The 27109-nt window shown below is 38.2% G+C and overlaps 1 protein-coding gene across 1 annotated transcript in view; it reads left to right on the plus strand.

The window, feature by feature from the left end:
* Positions 1 to 27109, plus strand: part of LOC106882168 (nudix hydrolase 6) — a 75349-nt gene that overhangs the window by 25130 nt on the left and 23110 nt on the right. Inside the window, exon 3 of the mRNA XM_014932750.3 lies at positions 19768 to 19928. Within this exon, the coding sequence (XP_014788236.1) occupies positions 19768 to 19928 (161 nt within the window). The remainder of the gene's footprint in view (positions 1 to 19767; positions 19929 to 27109) is intronic.

The raw sequence follows: 27109 nt of genomic DNA on the forward strand, positions 1-27109 counted from the left end.
TACTACAGATATGTGAGAAGAATGTTGCAGGAAAGAATCACAAGATACATTCTTCAAACCAAGTCAATACTGGCAGGAGACCTAGTGGCTGACCAACAATGAGTTGGTTGAATATCGATAGTGTCAGCTGGTCATGTTTTATAATTGAGCCAGGAGGTTTAATGTCAGTTGCTTCTGGTTGGACCTTGTGAGGGTGGAGCCTGAAGACTCTACCCTCACGACTCTGCTAGAAATAGTGGGTTGAGAAGATAGATGGACTGGAAATTAATTAATTTAGAAATCTTACAAGTTATTAGTTTTCTGAACAGTGAAATTCACTAAGAAAGAGCGCAATGGAAAAGTGAATTATAATGCTTTCTAATTTTGGTTCTAGGCCAGAAATTTTGAGGGGAGAAGGCAAGTTAATTACATTGGTGTCAGTACTTGATTGGTATTTATTTTTATCGACCCTGAAAGAATGTAAGGCAAAGTTGACCTCAACAGGGTTTGAACTCAGAGTGTAAAGAGTCAGAAGAAATTCTGTTGAGCATTTTGTCCTACATGCTAACAATTCTGCCAGCTCACCATCTTTGACCCTGAAAGAATGAGAGGCAAATTTCATCTAAGCAGGATTTGAACTCAGAATGTAAAGATCAAGAAGAAATGCTGTTAAGAATTTTGTCCAAGAACCAAATAATTCTGCCAGCTCACCATCTTTGAGGTGAGCCGGCAGAATTGGGGTGAATTATAATAAATTTTTAATTAGAAACAGTTAAGAGAAAATCTTTATAATTACAAATAAAATAACTTCATTTATTTATTATTTAATAGATTTTATTCAATTATGTTGAAAATTCTTATCTTGGTGTTTTCCAGGTTTTTTAAAAATCATTTTTGCTTTGTTCTGCTAATCCAGATTGGTCCAAAATTTGTTCACAGAAGAAATAGCATTTACGGGGTGGTATCAAAAGGTTCCCAGACTAGCTATGTTTAATAAAGAATAACTTATCTAAGTTTTAACATCATCTCCTTCAAAATAGTCACCTTGCACAGCAATACACCGGTCCCAGTGTTCCTACCACTTTTGGAATCTGGCCTGGAAGTTGTTTTCCATGAGTGTGTCAAAGACCTGTGATTTACTCTGGATCTTGACAATGGTATTTGATCTGTATTTTCATCTTAGGGAAGAGATAGAAGTCCACAGGTGCTAAATCTGGTGAATAGGGTGGGTGTAGAAGTGACATCATATTGTTTTGGTGAGAAACTCACAAGTGAGAAGAGCTCAGTAAAGAATCCAATTCTATGTACTCCACAGATTCGGTCACTTGTACTGAATGCCCTCCCTCAAATGCTTCAAAATGTCAGAGTAGAACTCCCAATTGATGGTTTGGCCCTGGGTGATGAATTCTTGATACACAATACCACATTCCTGGGAGTGATGCTCATGGTAGGTCTTCCAGATTGTTCATCATCTTCCTGAGATGTTCTTCCACTTTTGAAGTGCCTGTGCCACTCAAAACATTATGTACGACCCATTGCCTTGTCACTGTAAGCTGGCCAAAGCATGCTCAATCTCTCTAGCTGACTTCCCAAGTTTAATGAAAAACTTCATGTTGGTCCTTTGTTCCTGTCTATGATGAAATCACAGACTGCAGCATACACATGATTACAAAAACACAAATTTCACTACTTGCAAAGTAAACACAGCAATATCATTCAGCACATTGCCTCATGAAGGTCACTGCTAGCTCTCACTGTGCATGCAACTGTGTGCTGCCATCTGTTGGCATACTACAGAACTAATCTGGGAACCTTTTGATACTACCTCATACTTCACATGTATAATCACAGACACATGGAAAATCATACACACAAGCACATATGTATACACATGCACGTGCGCGCACACACACACACACACACTCACACACACACACACACACACACACAGATTTCCAGAAAAACTAAGACTTTTAGAGATAATGAATTTTATGTTCATGTGCTTCAAAATAGTTATTATCTAACCTTAGTCTTGTACAGTACAAGGTCAATTCTGATCTAGTAGTTCTATGATTTAAAGGCATTCCAGTCATGACATCCCATATATAAAATATAGATAAAACTACCTCACAAACATTACTTCCATTTTAGAGCCAGAAACACATCAAACCTTATCAATTACTGGTATTCTATGAAGCTGAAGCCAGCTTCATGACGAAGAACTGCTTACATGTCTGTGATAGCATCACTCTTACATCTGCTATACACAAACACCTTGAATTACATCAGAGACCAATCTTAGAGACAGAGATTCCTGTCTCTGACACACTACAATCACTGCTGTACCGTGGCCATGCTGTGTCATTTCCCTTTCTCTCTCTCTCTCTGTCATATCTACCTCTAATGGGAATGACCTCTACATTTCTCAGCTAGCTCTTTATTATTGTGGGAGTGGGGGAGGGGAGGGGCTGCTGGAAGTATAGGGTTAGTTATATCACACAAATAGCTGAAAGACCTCGTCAGAAGGACAGAAGCAAGGGAGGTCATGTGAGCAGAAGGACAACTGGTGTGGGCCTTTTTTGCTTTGAGACTGTCACTCAGGACAGACATGGTAGTCATGTGAGTTCAGATAATTTGCTGCTATGTTCTGGCCAGAGGTTAGGCAGGTAGGGCTGTCACAGATATATCCCATCAAGAAAGGATTAATGCTATGAGAGGATCTGCAAGGTAAAAAAGAAAGGTAAAGTTACCTTTTCAAGTCATGCTGACTCATAAGGGCCATTTTCCCAGCTTCCATGGCATGTATATTCCACACCTGGATGGGATGCTGGTCCATCACAGAATTGCTAATTTTCGCCAGCTGAGTGGGTTGGAGTAACATGAAGTGTTTTGCTCAAAAACACAACACGTTGCCTGGTCCAGGAATTGAAACCACAATGTTACAATCATGAGTCCAACACCCTAACCACTAAGCCACGTGCCTCCATGATCTGCAATGTAGATGAGCTACACTTTTACCCCATATCACAAACTATTTTGACTTTTGTGTATTTTTTCTCCCTTTTCTGGACAATATATCAACAAAAATAAGGACCAATAGTGATGCTATCAGACCCTTCTGTGGTGAAGGAGATCTTATCACCTGGATTCAGATAATCAAAGTGGTGGCTAGGCTGCATGGCATTGAAGATGTGGAAGGTCTCATGGTTCTGTATTTGGAGGGAAACTTGTTGGTATTGTATTCAAAATGGACTGACTGGATGTGGAGAAGATTGAACAGCACTTAAAAGAATCATTCACAGAAGGGTCATATGCTGCCTTAGCCAAACTAGGAAAGGTGAGGTGGACAGGAGAGCAGATAGACATGTATGTAATAGAAATTCAGAGGTTGGCTACACTCTCTGGATTTACAAGGAAATGCAGTGTGACTGGCATTCATGAATGGTTTCCCCGAGATATCAGTATGCCTGCAACAACTGCTGGGCAACAAAAAGATGTTCATGAACGAACTCATTGCTCAAGCCCATGTGTCAACATGAAATGCTAGATAGAATGCTGTGGCACTGGCAACTATGAAGGCCTGTAGGCCTTGAGAGAAGAGCCTCCATGGAATAGCTGCAATCATTTAAGAGAAAAATGCTTTAGGTGTCAGGGTCTGCACATGGTGAGGAACTGCAGGGATCTGAAGCCTGAACCAATCTGCTACCAGTGTAAGTAGGCCAGACATATTGCCAGTAACTGAAACCAGGAAAATTGTCGAAGGGAGGCTGCTGCAAAGCTATCTACCCCTGCAAACAAGTAGAAGTGCCTGTACAGTTGTTGTCCAGTGAAGGTAATACTTAGGGGAAGGTATTAAAAGCCTTTATGGACATAGGCTACACAACAACTTTAGTGACCCTGAAGGTGGCTAAAAATTAGGATAGGATGAGTAGTATAAAGGCAGTTGATGGCAAAGAAATTAGATGTAGAGGAACTGTGAAGTGGGGATGGTGGTGTGCAGGGAACAAGAATAAGGCTGCAAGCCTTTGTGATTGACCAAGTGGTGGATGGAATTGATGCAGTGATGGGCATGAATATAGTCAGCTGTCTAAGAAGTGTCAAAGTTAGTGAAGACAAGGTTATGTTTGGTGGTGTAGGGGCACCATGTGCCATGAGTTTGAAACAGGATTCAGAGAGCCCGAAAGAGAAATGTACTGCACATACCATCATAGACAAGAATTTTCAGGTTGTATTTGCCCGTCATCAATGGGCAATTGAGTGATGCTGGAAAAGAGAGTCCCTGACATTGAAGAATAAGGTAAGCTGTTATCAGTATACTCTGAAAGTAAATGCCAGGAGCAAGTTCAAGGGAGAGGTGGATGGTGAGATGGATCAAGGGGGTACTTTATTGTATTTTATTGTTGCACCAGCACTAGAGAAGTTGTTTGGTCTTCAGTAAGACTAAAGCATTATCTTGACCTTACATCTCTACTGAATCACCAGCCCATACTTCACAGTGCTCAGGTTGGATTTTTTTGTGAAGTAACACTTGTCAGGTTGCTGGTTCCTTGTTAGATTAGAAATCCCTCAACATTTAATAAAGTGTATGTTTATTCAAGGCAATCTGATTGAAGGTGGTGAATTAGAAACATAATAATGACAAAAATCATTGTCACTACTCAACTGGCAGTTACAGATCTTATACAAGTCTGGTGTTCTTTCATTAGATGTAGCATTAATAATTCATCATGAAGCCAAGGTGCTGTAAAATTTTAGGAATCATTAATGATGCATCTATGCATGCATACATACATCCATACATACAAACAAACAAACAAAAATATCCTGTTGTTGATGTTGAAATTCCAATGAAGGAACCTTGGATCTAGGTTAGAAACCAGTTCTTTCTCTATTGGCAAGAAATCTTGAAATAAACTGAATAATGACATACATACATACCAAACATATATACATAAATACCAAGCATACATATATATGTATACATGTGTGTCTTTATGTTTGTGTATGCTGCAGCCCAATGAATGAAACAAGCAAAAGATAAAAGATAAAGATAGATACATATGTGTATGCATGAATGTTCAATTTGCAACATCAAGTGATAGTACAAAGTCCCCATTGCAGAATTTTTTGCAAATGTAACATTCTAAGCAAATAGAGTTTCTTTATCAAAGCACGCCTGAAGTAGGTTGGCTAAATGGTGTGCATGGAAGGCAATTTCCTAAAGTCCTCCTCTATGATCATCTTAGCTCTGTTGCCAATGCTTGGTTATGAGGACACTGTAAAGACCTGCTTAAAAACCTGCATGCATGTTATAAAAACAGATGACACAGGAAAAACAATGGTTATGTTTTGAACTCATCAGCTATACCTAAGTGAAATATATATATATCAAAACATAAGACTGGAAAAATTTAGTATAGTTTTCATCCCACATTATACATGTTTCATTACAGGATAGGAGTTTATTTTCAAATCTTTCTCTGAAGAATTACTGTATTACTGTTAAGAGATTTTATATATTTTCCTACATGTATACTTTTGTAGTTCCTATCCTGTAATGAAACACATGTAACATAGAATTAAAAATATACCAAGCTATTTTCAGTCTGTGATATTTCATTCAGAATAAAACATCTTTATATATATATATATATATATATATATATATATATATACACACACTTGATTAATGTGAACATACACTTGTGCTTCATGAGGACACAACTTGAATTATAATCAGCTATATATATATATACTAGCAGAAATACCCGGCGTTGCCCGGGTTAAAGAGAATAATGAAATCTAAAAACGCCGTCTAGACTACGCATCATCTTTATATATAGAGATGTATATACACACACGCACCCAAACACGTATATATATGTATATCAATATAAATATATGAAAGTCAATGAAGTTTCGTAAAAGAAGGTGATCATGTACATACTTTCTTGCTGTTGTGATTATAACACCTCGTTGTAAACTATGTTCCTTGTTTTCCCTTGTGGAGCATATACAAATAGGTTTCTTTTGCTGCCCACTCTTGAGCAGCCAACATACAGTTGTCCATGTGAGAAGCAGGGCTCTTCCAAGAGAAGACCAGCTACAGACAGTGTTTGACCCTGAGATTTGTTTATGGACATGGCAAAAGTCACACGAAGGGGGAATTCTAGTCTTCTGAATGTAAAAGGAATGTCTGCTCCTGATGGAGTAAGAGGAATTCTTGGAATAAAGACGTCATCCCCTTTTGCACATCCAGAAAGAATGGTAGCCTCGATAACGTGTGACATCATTTTCTAAATAATGCTCATCTGTTATGTTCGGGTTAAAATTTCATCAACATCAAAAATATATGAATTTTCATGGGAGTTATGGCCGTTATGCAAAGAATATAAATTCCAAATTTCATAAAGATCCATTCAGTACTTTTGACGTAGTTTTGGATAAGAAAACAAATGACTAATGTGTGTGTTTGTGTGCATGTGTATGTGTGTGTGATGGGTGTATATATGTATAGATATCTGTATGCATGTATATATGTACATATGTGTACATATTACATGTACATCTATATATATATATACATCTACACATATGTATACATATACATGTATGTATAGATCTATATATATATATATATACATATACGTGTACATGTATATGTATACATATACATCTCTCTCTCTCTCTCTCTCTCTCTCTCTCTCTCTCTCTCTCTCTCTCTCTCTTTCTCTCTCTCTCTTTCTCTCTTTCTCTCTCTCTCTCTGAAAGTATCTGTCATTACAGTATCGAAATGGTGTACATATACATGTATATGTATACATATACATCTCTCTCTCTCTCTCTCTTTCTGTCTCTCTCTTTCTCTCTTTCTCTCTCTGTGAAAGTATCTGTCACTACAGTATCGAAATGTGATTGTTTCAGTTAGTGGAATAGTTTCATTTTTAAAGTGAAAGTATTTGACATGAGTGTTTTTGTTTCACTTTTGACACGTAATACTTAAATAGTGGAGGAGATATTATGTTGCCGTGTGTTCGAACTCTGCAAGAAGTTAATAATTTTTATTGACTAAAACACAACTGGAACCCTAAGTAAGGCATGTGTAAAATTTGAATGAAATTGGTTGCGTAGTTCTCGAGTTTTAGGGATTCACACAGACAGACAGACAGACAGACAGACACACATTCTCATTTTTATATATATAGATATATCAATATCATCATTATCATCGTTTAACATCCACTTTCAATGCTGGCATGGGTTGGATAGTTTGACGGAGGACTGGCTCCAACCTAGTCTAGCAAGGTTTCTACAGCTGGATGCCCTTCCTAATGCCAACCACTCTGAGAGTGTAATGGGTACTTTTTATGTGCCACCAGCATTAGGGCCAGTTAGGTGGCACTGGCATCGACTATGCTTGAATGGCGCTTTTTATGTGCCATCAGTACTGGCATTGGCCATGCTCGAATGGTGCTTATTACATGGCACTGGCATAGGTGCCAGTCAGGCAGCACTGGCATTGGCCGTGACTACGATTTCACTTGACTCAACAGGTCTTCTCAAGCAGAGCATCTTGCCCAATGATTGAAGGATACTTTTAAACAGGCTAGTAATGCGACACTGGCATTGGCTACGGCTACAATCTCACTTGGCTTGTCAGGTCTTCTCAAGCACAGCATATATCCAAAGGTCTCAGTCACTTGTCATTGCCTATGTGAGGCCCAACATTTAAAGGTCAAGCTTCACCATCTCATCCCATGTCTTCCTGGGCCTACCTCTTCAACAGGTTCCGTCCACTATTAGGGTGTGATAATTCTTCACATAGCTGTCCTCATCCATATGCAACATATGACCATACCAGTGCAGTCGTCTCTTGTACACCATATCTGATGCTTCTTATGTCCAGTTTTTCTCTCAGGGTGCTTACACTCTTTTGTGTATGCACATTACACATCCAGTGGAGCATACTAGCTTCATTTCTTTCAAGCCTACACATGTCTTCAGTAATCACAGCCCATGTTTCACTGCTGTGTAGTATGGCTGTTCACACACATGCATCATACTGTCTGCCTTTCATTCTGAGTGAGAGGCCCTTTGTTACCAGCAGAGTTACGAACTCTCTGAACTTTGCCCAGGCTATTCTTATTCTAGCAGCCAAGCTCTCAAAGCATCCACCCCTGCTACTGACTTGGTCACCTAGGTAATGGAAGCTATCAACCACTTGTAGTTTTTCTCCCTGGCATGTGATGGAATCTGTTTTCTGTACATCTTTAGGGTTTATTGTACCTGTGCATCTGCCACATTCAAAAACTATCTTCCCAGTTAACCTTCCTTTGATATTGCTGCACATCTTATGTGTCCATAGTTTATACCAGGTACATCTTATGGAGTTTCTACCTACACCTTTTCTACAGATCGAGCAGGGCCATCTACCTGAAGGGATTTGTGATTTGTCTGCCTCCCTACTTACTAAGACTTTGGTTTTTGCTAGGTTAACTCTAAAGCCCTTCGATTCTTGATCTTGCTTCCACACCTGAAACTTCATTTCTAGTTCTGGTAGTGACTCAGCTATTAGAGCAAGGTCATCAGCATAGAGGAGCTCCCAGGGGCAGCCTGTCATGAATTCTGTTATTGCCTGGAGGACTATGATGAATAAGAGTGTCTGAGGACTGATCCTTGGTGAACCCCTACTTCTACCCAGAATTCTTCACTATACTCATTGCCAACCCTCACCTTACTGACAGCATCCCTGTACATGGCTTGTACAGCTATCACCAACTACTCATCTATACCTAGTTTCTACATTGACCACCAGATAAGAGATTGGGGGATTCTGTGAAAGGCTTTCTTTATGTCAACAGAAGCCAAGTACATGGGTTTATCTTTGGCTAGGAATTTCTCCTCCGGCTGTCTTATACCAGAAATATAACATCAGTGGTACTTTTCCCTGGCACAAACCCAAACTACATCTTCTCTAAACTAACTCTCTCCCTAATTAGTTGGGCTGTGACCCTCTCCACAACTTTCATCACCTGATCCAACAATGTGATACCTCTGGAAATGGTGTTACCCGCCCCATCAGACAACACGACTTGCTTCCTTTCCCCTATACTCCATTATGTCCAACCCAAATCTCTCTGTCAGATCGTCAGACCAAATAAAATGTGGTAGCTTCTCCCTATCAAGGTTTACTTCCCACATTTCATAATCTACATTATGTCTCTCTATGTACATCCTTTGCTGTGCCGATAATAGTAGCACATAGTTCATATCTACTGTACTAACATGCTCTGTATTATCCCATTCGAAAGCCTCTTCAAACAGTTCTTTGTCATTAATTATACACACAAAACATCTAGGGGGGGGGGTTGAAACATTGTCTGTACTCTCTTCTTTTGTCTTTGTGATGGAGGGGAATGGGTAGGCTTGGTGTCTGCAGGGCGAGGGTGGGACATAGAGGGTACGGGCAGGCCTTGGGTAGTTGATGTGTGAAGTTCTGAGTGTATTGGACTTGCCTTTTTTCTCTTCCTTCTCTTTCTTCTCTTTTCCCATTCTTCCGCTTTTTCTGAAATCAGTTCCTCCTCCTCCTGTTCTTCCCGAGGCCTCTCCTGCGTTTTCGCCTTACTGCTTTCTTCTTGTACTTCCTCCACTCTTTTGTCTGGTGGAGGTTGCATTTCTTCCTCTCTTTTATCTAGTGGAGGGCATTTCGCTCTTATGTGGTCCTTCTGACCACATTTGAAACAGCGCGGTATCCTGCCTTCCACTCTTACATTCATTACAACTTCATCAAGAGTTATTGTTTCCACTATCTCTTCTAACACCTCACTTGAACCCTGCACTATCATATTTAGGACCTGGCCTTTCCAGTTTGAACTTTTTGACTTAGTTGCCTGGAGCACTACTATTTTGCCATCAGTCTCGACCAAAACAGCAGCCGCTATCCAGGCTACGTCAATTTCTGGAGGAATTCCTTCTACCCATACTTGAGATGCTCTACGTCCCAGGTATGTGGGTAGAAGTACAAGCTCTTCATCCTTCAATGATGTTGCCGCATGCTTCTTTGCCATGTCTTCGTTTAAATCTCACTTCTATTTCACCAAATTTCGGCCCTCTGGCAAGATATGATATTTCTTGCCAGGTTGGCCTCAGCACCTTCTCCACCTGTGCTGTCATCATGTGGTCTATTTTCCCTTTCTTAATTGAGTACGTTTTATACCTTATTGTTCTACTTTTCATCCTTTTTGTGATTTTGAGCGGAGGGGTCACGTTAACGTTGTAACCGTCTCGCCTCAACAAATTATTTGTATCTAAAGTGTCACCTTCACCTTTGTAGCAGTTGACTATGGTGCTGCTACACCTGTCATTAGATATGACTCTTTCATGTATGAAAATAAATGCAATTGAGCCATCATCCATGCGGACACATTTCTCTCCTATGACATCATGATTCTCTCTCACACACTGTCTTGCAATATGAAACACTTCAAGTCTCTGGTTCTCACGATGCAGAACATTGGCAAATATTTTCTTATCTGCTTTCTCTCTGGGTAAGTAAACCTGTCTCCTAACTTCCCTTTTGGCGATCTGATACAGCTCCTTGCTACCAACACACTTCCATTCTTTCCATATGCCTGTTTCTTTTCCCTAATGGCCCTGTCAACTACATTGTTCCACCACCACGTTACCTTAGGTTGAGAGGGGACTTTGCAGCAGCCACAAATCTGGTCAGTAGCCCTCAACAGGTTGTTCCATAGGAGCCTCCAGTTGTCCTCCACATTATCTTATGTTATATCCTCCTCTTTATCATCAAAAACTTCAAGTAATCTATATATATATATATATATATATATATATATATATATATATATATATATATATATATATATATATATAAAATGAGAATGTATGTCTGTGTGTCTGTGTGAATTCCTAAAACTCCAGAACTACACAACCAATTTCATTCAAATTTTACACATGCCTTACTTATGGTCCCGGTTGTGTTTTAGTTTAAAAATTTTTTTAACTTCTTGCATAGTTCGAGCCCACAGCAACATAATATCTCCTCCACTATTTAAGTATTACATGTCAAAAGTGAAACCATTTCCATCTTTACATTTATTCATCTTTCATTATATCATATGTTTTATTTATTTTGTATTTTATTTTAATTGTATATTTTATGTGTCCCCAATGTAATTGTACGTCCCCTCTTTGTTGGCCCCTTGTGGGTAATAAAAAAAAAAAGATAAAAATAGAAGTGCGGGCTGGCCAGTGTCTATGAAATTTTATTTTCATTTCCTTTAAAACAATACACATTTACAGTTCCATTAATCAGCTAATAATCATCGCAGCAATTGCAAGGTAAAATATAAAATTCTTTGTCTCTCTGTAATAATTATTGTGGTATTTACTGTTAAATTAGCAGTTCCATACATGTGCTATTTCGTTCATTTGCTTATATTTCGTTAATTTACACTGCATACAAAAATAGAGATTAATGTATTGGGTTGTCCGGAAAGTTTGTGCCGATTTATAGTAGCTTACCTTTCGACTTACTTGCCATGAAACCACCTCAATTCTGGGAAGAGGTTATTTTCAAGTTAAAAGAGAGATGGAGACGCATTGTGTAACAAAATGGTTCATATTTGGTTGATTAAAAATGTAATGGCAAGTATTTATTGATTTTTTTTTCTTTTTCCTTTAAAAATCGGCACGAACTTTCCAGACAACCCAATATATTTTTTCAATGTTCATAATTTTTTTTTTACAATATTGAAAAATTATGCCACCAAAGAAAAGACGTGTTTCTCGCCAGAAACACGTATAAAGCGAGGACGATTGCTGAAAACCGAAGGCGTGTGTCTCAACAAGGAAAGGAGATGAGACTTTCTCAGGGTCAGCAGATGCATGCTGCAGCACGTCAAATGGAGTCTCAAGAGAGAAAGGAGTTGAGATTTTCCCAAGATCAGCTAAGGCATGCTGCAATACTTAATGCTGAGTCACTAGAACAACGTTTAGCACGCTATATTAAACAGATGTCCAATACAATATAGCTCTCAGAAATAGACTACAGGCAAATTCGTTCTTCACAACACCAGGAGCTGCTTTCAGATATGATCCATCCCAGCCTTATAAAAACGATAATTCTGTATTGTTTTTTCATTTGTTTAACATTCATTTTTCCATGAAAGCATGGGTTTAGATGAAGATATATTTGAAGCAGGATTATATTCTTTTCTACTTTAAGCACAAGGCCTGAAATTTTTGGGGAGGCAGGGTCAGTTGATTAGATTAACTTCAGTACGCAACTGGTACTTAATTTATTGACCCTGAACGGATGAAAAGCAAAGTCAACCTCAGCGGAATTTGAACTCAGAACATAAAGACAGACGAAATACTGCTAAGCATTTTGCCTGGTGTGCTAACATTTCTTATTTCTTTACTGCTCACAGGGGGCCAGACACAGAGGGGACAAACAAGGACAGACAAAGGGATTAAGTCGATACATCTACTCCAGTGCATAACTGGTACTTAATTTATCGACTTCGAAAGGATGAAAGGCAAAGTTGACCTTGGCGGAATTTGAATTCAGAACGTAGCGGCAGACGAAATACCACTAAGCATTTCACTCGGTATGCTAACGATTCTACCAGCTCATTGCCTTTGATTATATGGCCAGATAATGCTCTTCCTGTCACCAATCTTGTGTTTCAAGTAAAGAAGATCTTTATGCCATCAGGTTTTTGAAAGCACAGGTCACAATGTCAACATAAACATCACATCACCCATTTTGTTCAAGGCAAGCCATGGGCTGCCAACAGTTATGCATATTCATGCACATGCATACATATATACACACACATTTCACAAGAACTGATTACCAATCATCACAATGGTCATAGAATGAAAGATGTGAGATGCTAGTGGTTGAGTTGTGTTCAGGCTGTGTATAATGAATGCATAATACTTGTGAACATTTAACAGAATTTCATTTCACCACACAAAATATTTTTAATGTTGGTCTTGAATTAAAACTGCAACAACAAAGTTTACACACTGGAAAGTATAATTCTGTAGTTATTACAAAATAGTTGGTTAAGTAGGCTCTGTAAATAAACTGCTATAAGTGGAGAAAATATACCTTGCTGAGTTCATTATTGCAAATTGCAGACTGTGGTTACTGTCTCTTAGGTTGAGTAAAGAGTCATTAGAATGACTGTATAATGGTGTCAGGGTTATCATTTTTGGTGGTAACGTTGCCTTAATGACACACTATAATTTAGTCAGTATGAGAGAAAAGGGAGTCACTGTTTTGCTCATAACAACAAGAGAATAGAATTCACGAGACTCTTGTAATAAGTCATAACTTATTATTGGAGGTAATGCATTAACATACAAAGTTAATTGAAGGAAGCTTATAACATTACATGAATATGTTCTGGTTGCAGTCACATGTCTCCAAGTAAGAAAGGCAAACGGGACCACGAGCGGGCATAAAGTGTGGCGACCTGACCCAATGCATGTTGAAGAATCAACAGGCACTGAATGAATTTCTTTATTGCCTATAAGGGCATACTTAGAAAATACAAAAGGAGGGGCCGGGGACAAACAGCAGACAGTCTTACAGGGGAAGGTGTAGTGGTGTTGGGGTTACAAACATGAAAACTGTGATGAAAAATGGTATGAGTTTTAAAATGTTAGTGAAGTTAATGTTAGTGAAGTATATGAATAGAAAATACTGAAATATATATTTTCCGGGTTTATTTTCAACCCCCCGATTTGGAACCTTTGTTTTTTTTCCCCCTATTTTTCTTCTTTTTTCCCCCTTTTTGGGGGGCAAGAAAACGTTTTCCTCCTTCTTTTCCATTTGACTGGCTACACCAGCATGGCCCCATTCATACTCAGCTTTCTTACCACATTTGTCCAACTTTTCTCATACACACTGAGAGGCAGGTACTTTCTCTCCAGATGGATCTTCCTTAAATGGTGGAAGTTGAACCAACTTACCAACCCTTGTCCAGAGATAAAGTGGCCTACCTCAATCGCTTTTGTACATGTCCTCCACACTGTCTCTTTCAGTATGGCCACTACACAGAGAAAGGCTGCCTTCCTTTCCTTGTTCAGGGAGGGAGGCGGTACAATCTTAACTATGGGCTCAGTCGAGAGCTGTACTCCTTCCACATCCAACATCAGTTGTTCAACATAGGCTATCAACCCCTTCAACTCCCCACAGTGTACGAAGGCGTGAATGACAATTTCACTGACGTGCCCACACCTCGGACATGTGTGTGTGTGTGGGGGGGGGGGGGTTGAAACCGTGTCTAGACAACCTCTCTCGAACTGGTAAGACTGATTGGTAGCACAACCAAGCCAAGGATTTCTGAGAATTATCTAGATACCTTGGCCCGAATGTCCTTCTGAATAGGTTGACCAGTTGCTCATCATCAAAGCCTAAAGTCTCCCCCAGTATGTCATTGGACTTAAACTCCACCAACCCTCTATAGAAATCCGCAATGGTAACCTCACTGCTGGTATTGCTCGCTTGGGAGAACAGAGTAAGTGATTGTCTGCACTCTTTCTGCCATTTTCCCATCTTAGGTCTCCACTTGATCCATGTACCTAAGTCCCAGAGGGACTTCAATTGTGGGAAAAGCTGCTTGGCATGCTGCGGTGATCACACCTGCTCACCATCTAGTTAGTGCCAGAGGTGTCTCAGCCTCAACGCATGCTTGTGCATCATCAGCCAAGGCATCCTCAACCCACCCTTTAATGGTTTCTGGCAGCAGATGGAGCACCTCACAAGTGGTGGTTTCCCCTTCCACAAAATGTGGAAAAGGATCCGTTCCATCTTGGTCAGCCACAAACCAGGGCAAGGCACGATAGTCAGGCGATGGTTTATCACAGATGCTATAAACACCTGTGCAACCTCAGTCTTCCCTAGCAAGGATAATGGCCTCCTAGACCAGGTCTGGGTTATGGCCATCACCTTACTTGGTACCTCACTCTAGTTCTTCTCCACCTGGAGATCTGATGCAAACCAGATTCCAAGCAATTTAACCAGGCCTTCCATCCAGTGTCCAACGATGCTGTTGGGAGGCATCCACTTGCCACGCCAGGTACCAAGTTGCAAGCCTACTGATTTTTCCTGGTTAATTTTTGCCCTTGCCACCACTTCGTATCCTTTGATACATCTTCTACACAAGGTAGCTGCCCTTCATCAGATACGATGATAGTAACATCATCTGCATATGCCATCACACTTCTACCATAATATAAATCACGTGGGTCTCCTCCCATCATCCCCAATCTCCGCAGCAGTGGTTCAAGAGCCAATACATGCAGGAGCGGGGACAAGGGGTAACCCTGGCGAACCGAACGTTCAATCATGGATAGGCTTGAGAAGAACCATTCACCCGGACTACAGATTCAATATTGCAATATAAAGCATCGATCCAGCCTCAGAAAGTCGGGCCCAGTCCAACCACCCGGAGGACCGCTGCCAACTACCAATGGTTGACCCTATCAAATGCCTTAGACTGGTCTAAATTCACCAGTGCCCCACCCTTGCCAGGAACTTTACCTACCCTCTCTATGGTGTAGCGTATGAGATGAAGGTTGTCGAATATCGTCCTACCTGGGACGGCACATGTCTGTGCCTCTCCCACCATGTGGTCTACAACAATCTTCATTCTCTTGGCTAACACCTTGGCCAAAATCTTTAACTCTGTGTTTAGTAGAGTTATGGGCCAAAAATTATTTACGTTATCCCCCTTGCTCGGGTCCTTCTTGATAAGTATCATGACTCCTCGGCTCACAGGTTTGGGAATTCTCCCATTCTGCTGCCACTTTGTGTAAACACTAGCCAATATGTTCCCAAATAAGTCTGGCGTACTTTTATAAAATTTGTAAGGTAGACCATCCAATCCCAGCAACTTGTCCCTGGGGTACTCGGAAAGCACCTCTATGACCTCCTCAGCCGTGATTGGCCTTTCACAGCGCTCAGTGTTACATGTTGAAAGACACGGGCCACTGGCCAGGAAATCCCCATGGTCCAGCATCCCGCTCCTTCTGAACAACACAGCAAAGTGCTCATGAAAGGCCTTGCACATCTCCTCCTGTCCTTCGATCTCCTGTCTAAGTTCATTAACCACAGACCTTATCATAGCATCCACGCCACATTGGGTTTCTACTGAGCGAGACCACCCAGTAACGTTGATACCCTTGTGATCCAGTGCACGTACTTTAGCCCGGACTCTGCATCCTTCGTGCTTGGCATTGAGGTGTCAGTCCAAGGCCGATCTCACCGCCAAAACTTGGAGTGCAGAGCCCACTCTCAGCACCTCTTCTAACGCCTTAACTAATTCCCTTTCTACTCTAAACTTAACTGCTTGAAAAATCTAATCAACTCAATAAGAACGGCTCTTTTGAGGGCACCCCACCACCAGTTATTTAACACAGTGCCAGTTAGTGCCCTCATAACTAACACCTTAATCTGGCTAGGGTAAGTTTCACAATCCAATAAGGACTTGTTCAACTTCCAATAGTCAGATCCTTGTCTATGGACCTTATCTATGGACCTTATCTATATGCATCCTACACGTCAGGTATACAATCTAAAGATGTATAACCCACTTTCTACTAAAATCTCGAACATTCTAGAAGCTTGAGGAAGATTACTCTTGTTACATCCCTTTTCCATTTTGCTTGCCGTTGTAGCCACCAAGGGTCACTACAACTGTTAAAAGTAGCAAAATGAGAATGAGCTTAGCTTAGCTGCAACCATCCACAAACTGAGATGAGAGCTGAGACATGTGAAATGAATCAGCCAGCCTCTGCATAATATGCCTGGCAAGAGTGGAGATGCATTTTGCCTGGTCTTCGATACTCTGCAAAGTTGGTACTAAAAGTATGCCTATTTATAAGCTGTGTAATGGGACATTCTAGAAAGTTAAATCATATAAAGTCTCAAAGCTGATTGATCCATAACCCAGCTGATCACATGAAAAGGCTATTATTAAGCTGTGATTTTAACTTGGGAATTTGCCAATTTGGTTTCAAATCTACAACACACATATATGTATATACATGTACAACGAACTTCCTACAGAATTCATTAAACTAATTCACTCACCAGGCATTGCATTGACCCAGAATTGCAGAAGACATATGCCTAAGATGCCACAAGGTGGAACAGAATCCAAAACCATGTGGATGGAATGACCACAAAACCAGCCTCACACATAAAGACATAATATTTATGAGAGGGCACATGATGTGACTGTGTGAATATCTTTAACCACAGAGAACATCCACCTAGGGCCAAGTAGGGATTGCTCCACTCCCTAAACTGACCTGTGCCGCTAGTAGTGGATTAACCATTATGCAAAATAAGTACATGCTTGGGGAATCATGGGAAGGAGTGCACCACAGAAGTGATAAATAGTTTACAGCACAAAAGAAATCATTTTAAACTTGTTAAATTAATATTTGAGCTGGTTTATATGATTGGAAATATATTTTCAGTGTTTATAGTGTCATAGGGAGGATCTGATCAAAGACTTTGTAATTAATAAAAAAGTAAGAAAATCTTTTTCAAATTTAAATAAAGTGGAAGTGTACAAAAATTAACATTATTTTCCATCTAACTGTTAGTTTTGCTTCATCTTGAAAAATAAATATTTATTTTATGGTTTATTATTGTTTAAATTTTGGATTAAATATATACGAGGGAGTGCTGAAAAGTTCCTGGCTTTGGGTAAAAGAAAATATAAGAGGATCAGTTAATAATGATTTTATTCAACATATTCCCCTCTCAGATTCACATGTGTATTGCAGCGATCTTTCAGTTTCTTAAGTCATGTAAAAGAACTCGGAAGGTTGGACATTCGCGACACCCTTAAAGCCAAGAACTTTTCAGCACCCGCTCGTGTATGTATATATACGGGGACACAAAAATCTTTTAAGTGCTTAGGGCATCTGTGGATCTTAATCCGGCCCTGTATATTGTCCAGGGTCCTGTCCAATATTCCTCCACATTATACAGGCATAGATTTACAGGAGACCTATTCGTACAGTCCATGCTTAGCATTTTTACACAACTTTCCAAAAGACTTCTTTTCCTTCGCCAGTATGACCATCCTCTTCAAGTGGTGCTTGAAATACTTAATGACGATGACAAGGAAAACGATGATGACGATGTAGTAATAGTAACAGTAGTAGTAGAGATGGTGGTGTTTTTATTAACAATAATCACTTTTTTTACGTCCGTTTCTCGATAAGCAACATGTTGATCATAATTTGACGTAATTCAGTATGTCAGGGAATACCAATGTCGCCACCGATTCAGCCAATCCCAACTTTTTTTTCCCATTTTGGCAAGAAAAGCTAAAACTTAAGAGCAATGTAACGTGTGTCATGTAGTATTTTTTCGGTTCAGATTGTTAAGCTAAAATTCCACATGGGTTGATAAAGGAGATAATAGTTATATAATGAGGGAACTTTAATCGACTGTAATTTCCCAAAATATTTATTGGACCTGGAGCAATGTTAGAAATGTATACTTGCACCACAATGAAATAACAAATGAATGTATAAGCAATAAAGAGGAGAGAGAGAGAGAGAGAGAGGAAGAGATCGACAGAAAGACGACAACAAATATTTTTCGTCCACGTTAAACTGTTAGGTGACCCAGAAAAAGATATAGGTGTGGGTTTTTTTTCCACGTAATTCTTCACTTTCTGGGAAACCCATTTTCTGATTTAAATAGAGGCACTTCAAGAATAAATTTTTGTGAACTTGAATTTCTTCTATATAAATTTGAGATTCATGTTAGTTTATTTAGTTTAGACCTGTTGCTGCTTCACACACTTTATCAGGTGCGATAACATTTCAGATTTTTTTTTTTTGTAAGAGATTGTAATTGAATTAATATCCCTAGTTTGTTGGATTTTTCATGCACACACACACACACACACACACAAAAACTTACATTAACACACAGAGAAAAGTACGTGCATACATTCGCACATAGTAAGGATATTTTATCTTTCTGTGTATCTATTCACATACACACAAACTTACATTAACACACAGAAAAGTACGTGCATACTTTCGCACATAGTAAGGATATTTTTTTCTTTCTGTGTATCTATTCACACACACACACACACACACACACACACATATAGGGCACTCTACAATATATATGACTTACGTTCATTATATAACTTCATACGTTATCTTAGATACAGATAACATAATCAACAATCATAATTTAACAATACTTTTTCAATGGTATTTATATTTATTTTGCAATCTTACACAAATAATTCGATTATGTTCTTTGCTAAGGAAATGATAAAAGAGAATGATTTTAATTCCAGTAGATTACTTGAACTTCAGATTATCAATATCCATCGTACATCGGAGGGATAAAGAGCCAAATTGATCAAGAGTGGGTTAGAATATATATAACGTATTAAACTAAATACTGGTATGTACATTAATCCGGTGCTCTTAATAACATTAAAATCTTCTATCGAACTTTTAATGACAGCAACTGCAACGAGCAACCAAACATTAAATAAACGGTACATTTTCATACTTATTCCCTGGTCTCCACCTCCCATTACCAAATATAATTTCATAATCACTTTCAATAACATTAATTTGTTTGTTCATGCATTTTTTCTGGTCGATCCTGTTTTCCTTATGAATTTTTATGAAATAATTATATTATTTTGTAATTACATATATACTTATGTTTGAATGTGTTTGTATATATTTCAGATATTTATAAAAGGTTTTCTTCGATGTACTTCTAAAAGGACACTACTTGCCAATCGATACACTTGTGTTCCAGTGACAACACATTTATACACCCAGTCCATTCTAACTTATATAACATATCAACCGGTAAATATGAACATCTTCGATGGGAAAACTGACAGGTAAACATTGTACTTTTATATACATACATACATACACACACACACACACACACACACACTAACGCAAGTACAGAAAAGCACAAACACACACGCACGCATACATGTTTATGTAAATTTTAAACCGAGTGTATATTTTGTGCATCCCTGAATATTTTTTAATTTTTATTTTCATTACACTCTTATATTTCTTCCTGATCATCGACGACTCGACGTTTCGTTAAAAAGAAAAAGCAAATATCTGGTGTGTGTGTGTGTGTGTTTGTATTTTTTTATTGTTTTACCTGTTTCAGTCATGTGACTGCAGCCATGCTGGAGCACTGCATTTAGTCGAACAAATCGACCCAGGATTATTCTTTGTAAGCCTAGAACTTATTCTATCGATTTCTTTTGCCGAACTGTTAAGTTACGGGAACGTAAATACACCAACATTGGTTGTCAAGCGATGGTGGTGGGGGACGTCTTCCAAATGCACTCACATGACTTTGGTCGTCCCCAGGCTATAGTAGAAGGCAATATATATATTTGGAGAAAGAAAGCTATGGCTGGTTCACAAAGTTACCCAGGGTCATACGTCTCGTCAGACCCTAATGGCCGGTGGCCTATATACACACACATGAAGTGTGATTCAAAGGTCGAGAGTTTTCGTACGTGACTCTTCTCATTTTAATAAGTGATATGTACCAAACTTTCGGCTCTTGAGCCAACTTGGAACTGCTGCTGATTTATACACGTGCGCGCGCGCACTTATACATGCACGTTAAAAACATGAAACCTGAGACCTCAAGAAACATTATTGATGATACATGCCAGAGCATCAGTGAAATGCATCATGAAACTATAAATACACACACACCATTGTTGGGTAACGAGCCAGAGAAAAAATATTCAATACCCAACAGAGGGCATAAGTTTAGCCTCTTGGTACTGACCCACCTGTGACTGCCACTGGTTCTATGATGCAAAACTTTTTTGTTTCAAACTGATCTAAACAAAAAAACTCGTTGAAAAGGTTGGAAGTATCAATGAATGAACTTTGACAAACAAAAGCAAAACAAATGGCTTACCGATTAACTAAATTAAACAAGCAATCGGTTTGTTGGATATTTAACCAATTGACTAATAATAAGGAATGGGATTAAACCAGTGCATGTGTTAATAATATTGGCTTTATGACTCTTCCTAGACACAATAAAATAAAACTTATGTTCACAGAAATACAGTGTCTTAATTAACCTGTGGCTAAGCCGGTCCATTAGCCTGTCATTCGAGAGAAAAGGCTGTGGGCTGGCTTAAGTAAACTATGTTATCTGCCTTTCTGACTGTCTTGTGTATCTATCTATCTATCTATCTATATATCTATCTATCCGTCTATCTACCTACTTATCTCTCTCTCTCTCTACCTACCTATTTATTTAATGCACACACACACACATACATCTATCCATCTATCTATCTATCTGTATATATATATATATATATATATGTATATATATATATATATATATATATATATATATATATATATATATATATATATATATATATAGGTTTGATACTAGAAAGAGGATTATAAAACTCAAGCATGAATATATGAGTCTTTTAGCCTTTTACTCGTTTCAGTCATCTGACTGTGACCATGCTAGAGCATTGCCTTGAAGGGTTCTAGTCAAAGAAATTGACCCCAGGACTTATTCTTTCAGGAGGTTAAACACACCAACATTGGTGGTCAGACTACGGTGGGGGTGGGTAGTGGGACAAACACAGACACAAAGACACACACACATACAGGGTGCGATGGGTAAATTGTCACCGTTTTATATTTTCAATTTTGCACTTGCGCACTGTTTGTTTCTGATTTTGTCAACTACACAACATAGTAAGGTCAGTTGGGCACTGTCTGTGAGAAAAACAGCACCATGATGCAATTCACTCTACCAGAAACTTGGAAATGACATGCTGTACTGCTTGGCATTTATGCTGGAAGCTCCAATATGAACATTTCAGAGTGCTTGGGTGTCAATCTGAGGACAGTGCAGAGGATTTGGAAAGAGTTGGATGAGTCTAATGGTGATTACAAAGGTACAGGAGTTCGGAAAAAACAGCACCATGATGCAATTCACTCTACCAGAAACTTGGAAATGACATGCTGTACTGCTTGGCATTTATGCTGGAAGCTCCAATATGAACATTTCAGAGTGCTTGGGTGTCAATCTGAGGACAGTGCAGAGGATTTGGAAAGAGTTGGATGAGTCTAATGGTGATTACAAAGGTACAGGAGTTCGGAAAACACACTCTGGTTATTCTGATAAGAAAAGAAAGAACTCTTGAATTTGTTGGTGAGATCCAGGCCATGATTGACAATGATCCCTCCAAGTCAATGAGGTCCATCGCCAGGGACATGGGAGTGCCTGAGTTTCTTATCAGGCAGGTAGTGCATAAAGACATTCAGTATTCCTCATACAAGATGAGAAAGGACCAATTTTTATCCCAAGCCATGAAAGGACAAGAGGAAAGACTGTGCTATGAAGCTTTTGAATAAACTCAAGCATCCCCTCCAATTGAACATGCTTTGGTTTTTCTCAGATGAGAAAAATTTCTGCAAGGATCAGATGGTTAACACACAGAACAACTGTTGTTTTGCTGTATCCCCAAAACATGTGTGGAGTGCAGTTGAGTGAGAAACCAACAAAACTCCTTGAAGGCAAGGATTATGGCAGCACTCACCAACTTAAACAAGGAGACCATCTAGAAGAGTTGCAGAAGATCCCGAAGCTGTCTAGAGGCCATGGTTGAAGCCAATGATGATTTTATAGAATAAATTTACTCTTTAGTATTTCAAGATATTTTCATGTAATTTTGATAAATATATCTGTTAAAATGAGATGTCAGTGCTATTTTCATTTTTGCATAATTTAGATGACAATTTATTCACTGCACCCTGTACGTATATGATGGTCTTCTTTTAGTTTCCTTCTACGAAATCCACTCACAAGGCTTTAGTTGACCTAAGGCTACAGTACCAGACATGCTTCTTGCCACACATACGCACCTATATATATTTTATATTTAACTAGCAGGATCCATGAATATTTCACAATTAATGGTAAACCTATTGGGTTATTCCTGAAAACTTTATCCAAAATACCTGATAGCATAGCCAGTGTTGTGTGTGTATGAAATGAAAGTCACTCATCTGCTACTCATTGAAACGTGAAAGAAATTGGATACAATGATTGCTTAATGCACTTTATATATACACTGTAGATACTTTATGCACAATTTTATAGACTTAATACACGGCACTCATAAAATAAATATTCACTCTTAAAAAAAAATATCCCGTACAACTTTTAGTGAAATTGCATATATCTGCCACATAAATAAGTGTGAATATTTCATGGAATTGCACTTTCTCTCTCTCCTCTCCACTCTCTCCCTCCGCTTTCTCTGCCTTTCTTTAACCTCACCATCAGAACATCACCCCTCTGCTAAAATTATATTTTTAACTTTCCTCCTCTACCTTCAACTAGCTTTATTAACAACATAATAAATATTACGTTCCTCCTACCTCATGTCATGAATGTTTCTTTCTCTCTTTTTCTGTCTCGCTCTTCACCTTATCCTTTTTCTTTCTCCTTTTTCTTTCTCCTCTCTTTCCCTTCAACTAATCACGGGGAAGCATTACAATTACATTCCCTTTACCTCACGTCATGGATGCTTCTCTCTCCCTCTTTTTCTCTCTCCCTCTTTTTCTCTCTCCTTTTCTTTCTCTGTCTTTTACTCTAATCATGTGAAATCATTACCAACGGGCTAAGTAACGTAATGACAAGCAGGATTATTAAAGATCAGCAGAACTTAGAAAGTGACTCAAAGGCTGAGAGATTCATTCATTGGCACTTACAAACTTTTGATATTTGGTAAGTGCCAATGTACAAAACTCATGGCCCTTGAATTACGTATGTGAGTGTGTATGAAATATGTGCACACATATATATATATATATATATATATATATGCGAGTAAAAATAAATACAAAAAAGGGTTTTTTTTTGTATGATTGTGTATAGAGGAATATATTATTTTGTTTAAAAGAGTTCCAACACTGTCTGTTTTTTATGTTTTATTTATATTCCTGCAAAACCAATGTGGGATATAGAATATGGAATATACAATATATAATATAAAATAAAATAAAAATGGATGGCACCATGAAATAAAGTATTGAATGTACAGTCTGTTAAAGTCTGTCATACCGGCCATGACGAAGGGAAATAACCCTGAAACTCGAGTCGCCTTTATATATTTATATATTTGATCCTTTATATTGAACACTCAATATTTCATCTACATTCAATACTTTATTTCATGGTGTCATCCATTTTTATTTTATTTTATATTATATATTGTATATTCCATATTCTATATCCCACATTGGTTCTGCAGGAATATAAATAAAACATAAAAAACAGACAGTGTTGGAACTCTTTTAAACAAAATAATATATATATATATATATATATATATATATATACGGAATAGCAGATGCCAGCCAAAAAACCGTAAAAAACACCTCACAAGGGCAGAATTCAGATCAGAGACTAAACCAGAATTCATAGTAAAAGAATGTGGTGATAGGAGATGTGGAACGTGTAACAATACCAACAACTACAAATACATAGAAAGTGGTTCCCGCATAAAATTCAAGAACGGATCTATTTTTAAAATAAATGCAGATATGAACTGCAAAACACAAAATCTCATATACTGCATCACCTGTCCAAACTGTAAAGAAAATTACATTGGCGAAACGAATAACTCACTCTGCCAACGTGCAAGAATTCACAGGCAACATATCCGACAAGAAGAACTAAGAATGATTCCATTGAGTAAACATCTTGAAATATGCGGAGACGGAAAGTTCAAAATCTTTCCCTTTTATAAATGTACACGGGACGATCCACAATACCAAAAGGCAATGGAACTACTCTTCATAAAATTTTCCCCGAAGTTAAATGTTTGAAAGAGAAAAAAGAAAAACAAGGAATACGTTTTGTATGTATATATATGTATATATATGTGATATGATATATATAGTTATTTTTACTAATTGATTTTTCAAATTTACAAATATTATACTAATATACTTTTATGTGCGGGTGGCACATAAAAGACACCATTTCGAGCGTGGCCATTTTCGTGCGGGTGACACGTAACAGCACCCACTACACTCTCTGAGTGGTTGGCGTTAGGAAGGGCATCCAGCTGTAGAAACTCTGCCAAATCAGACTGGAGCCTGGTGTTGCCATCCGGTTTCACCAGTCCTCAGTCAAATCGTCCAACCCATGCTAGCATGGAAAGCGGACGTTAAACGATGATGATGATGATGATGATGATACTCTCATGCAGAACTACACCTTACCAAAAATAAATAAATAAATGAATGTATGACAGGAATATATTCTAAATAGGATTTATTATTCTCTATTTTTTCTTCTCTCTTCTTTCTTTTTTCTTTTCTTCCTTCTTTTACCATCCCTAGAAACCCTCTCAAAACAATAGAGTAAGTAGTAAACAAGCTTTTACCCTTATTTATTTATTTATTTATTTTTTTGACACTCCTTAAAAAGACCATTTCAATACAATGGCCCTTCTCTCTCTCTTTTACCAATCCATCTCTCTATCTGTCTGACTATCAGTCTATCTATCTATCTCTCTATCTACCTGTCTATCTATCTATCTGCTTATACATCTTCCATTGTCTCCAAAGCCTCACCCCAAAAAAACAAAAAAACAAAATAATGTTCTGTTATAAACAAAACCCCCCAAAACACCTGTTTTATATAAATAAGCAAGATCTCTGTATTTTCACAGAATTATATTTGACAAGTTCGAAAGACAAATGAAAGCAAAGCACTAATATATGTATAAAATAAATGAAAGAAGTTATTCCAAAATTCTGACGACTTTTTTTTCAATATATATATATATATATGTGTGTGTGTGTGTGTGTGTGTGTGTGTGTGTGTGTGTGTGTGTGTGTGCATATGTATCTATGTAAATAAGTGAAGGATAGTGACTTACTGGTTAATGTGTTGTACTCAAGATCATGAGATTGTGGCCTTCATTTCCAGACCAGCTGTGTATTGTGTTCTTGAGCAGAACACTTCACTTCACGTTTCTTCAGTCCATTCAGCTGTAAATGTGTTGGATTGGCATACAAGGATGTGGTGGTGAGCCAGGAAAATCACCTAAACAGAAGTCTTATGAACCACGTTTTGTATTTGGTGATCAAAAGGATGAATAATACAATCCATACTGTGATTTTGTTGTTCAATCATATTGGAAGTTGATTGATTGATACATATATATATATTACGTCATATGTAAACAAATACGAGTTTGAAGTAGTTGTATGTTGTCAACTTAATGTGACAGTCCCATGAAGGGAATAATGCTACTGTTATTCAGACGTAGGAAGCTGCACTGCTTCCTGTCGGCCTTGTCACATTTCCTGTGTCCTTATGTTTACAAGGGGGGAGATGTATCACTACTGCATAAATATCTCTGAGAGATTTAGAAATGTATTATTTCTAAATATGAGTTTGTTTTTGAAGCATTGAAAGGTTTTGTAGAACAAGTAGAAAGATATGTATATATTTTTTCAACATTAAATACTGAACTGTATATATATAAAGGATGTATGTATGTATGTATGTATGTATGTATGTATGTGTATGTGTGTATGTATGTATGTATGTATGTCTGCATGCATGCATGCATGCATGTATGTATATGCATATATGTATGTATATGTATATATATATATATATGTATATATATGTTTGTATGTAAATTTAGTTGTATATATGTATGTGTGTGTGTGTGTATATATATATATATATATATATATATATATATATATATATATATATATATATGAAGTGGTATCAAAAAGTTCCTGGACTAGTTCTGTAGCATGATGCCAACAGATGGCAGCACATGGTTGTGTGTGTAGTGAGAGCTAGCAGTGACCTTCATGAGGGAGTGTGCTGAGTGACATTACAAGTTGTGAAATTTGTGTTTTGTAATCACATTTATGCTGTAGTTTGAGATTTTTGCCATAAACAGGAAGTTGGAACAAACAGCCAACGTAAAATTTTGCATTAAACTTGGGAAGTCTG

This window comes from Octopus bimaculoides, chromosome Z (assembly GCF_046866305.1).
Source record: "Octopus bimaculoides isolate indiv1 chromosome Z, ASM4686630v1, whole genome shotgun sequence".
NCBI lineage: Eukaryota > Metazoa > Mollusca > Cephalopoda > Octopoda > Octopodidae > Octopus > Octopus bimaculoides.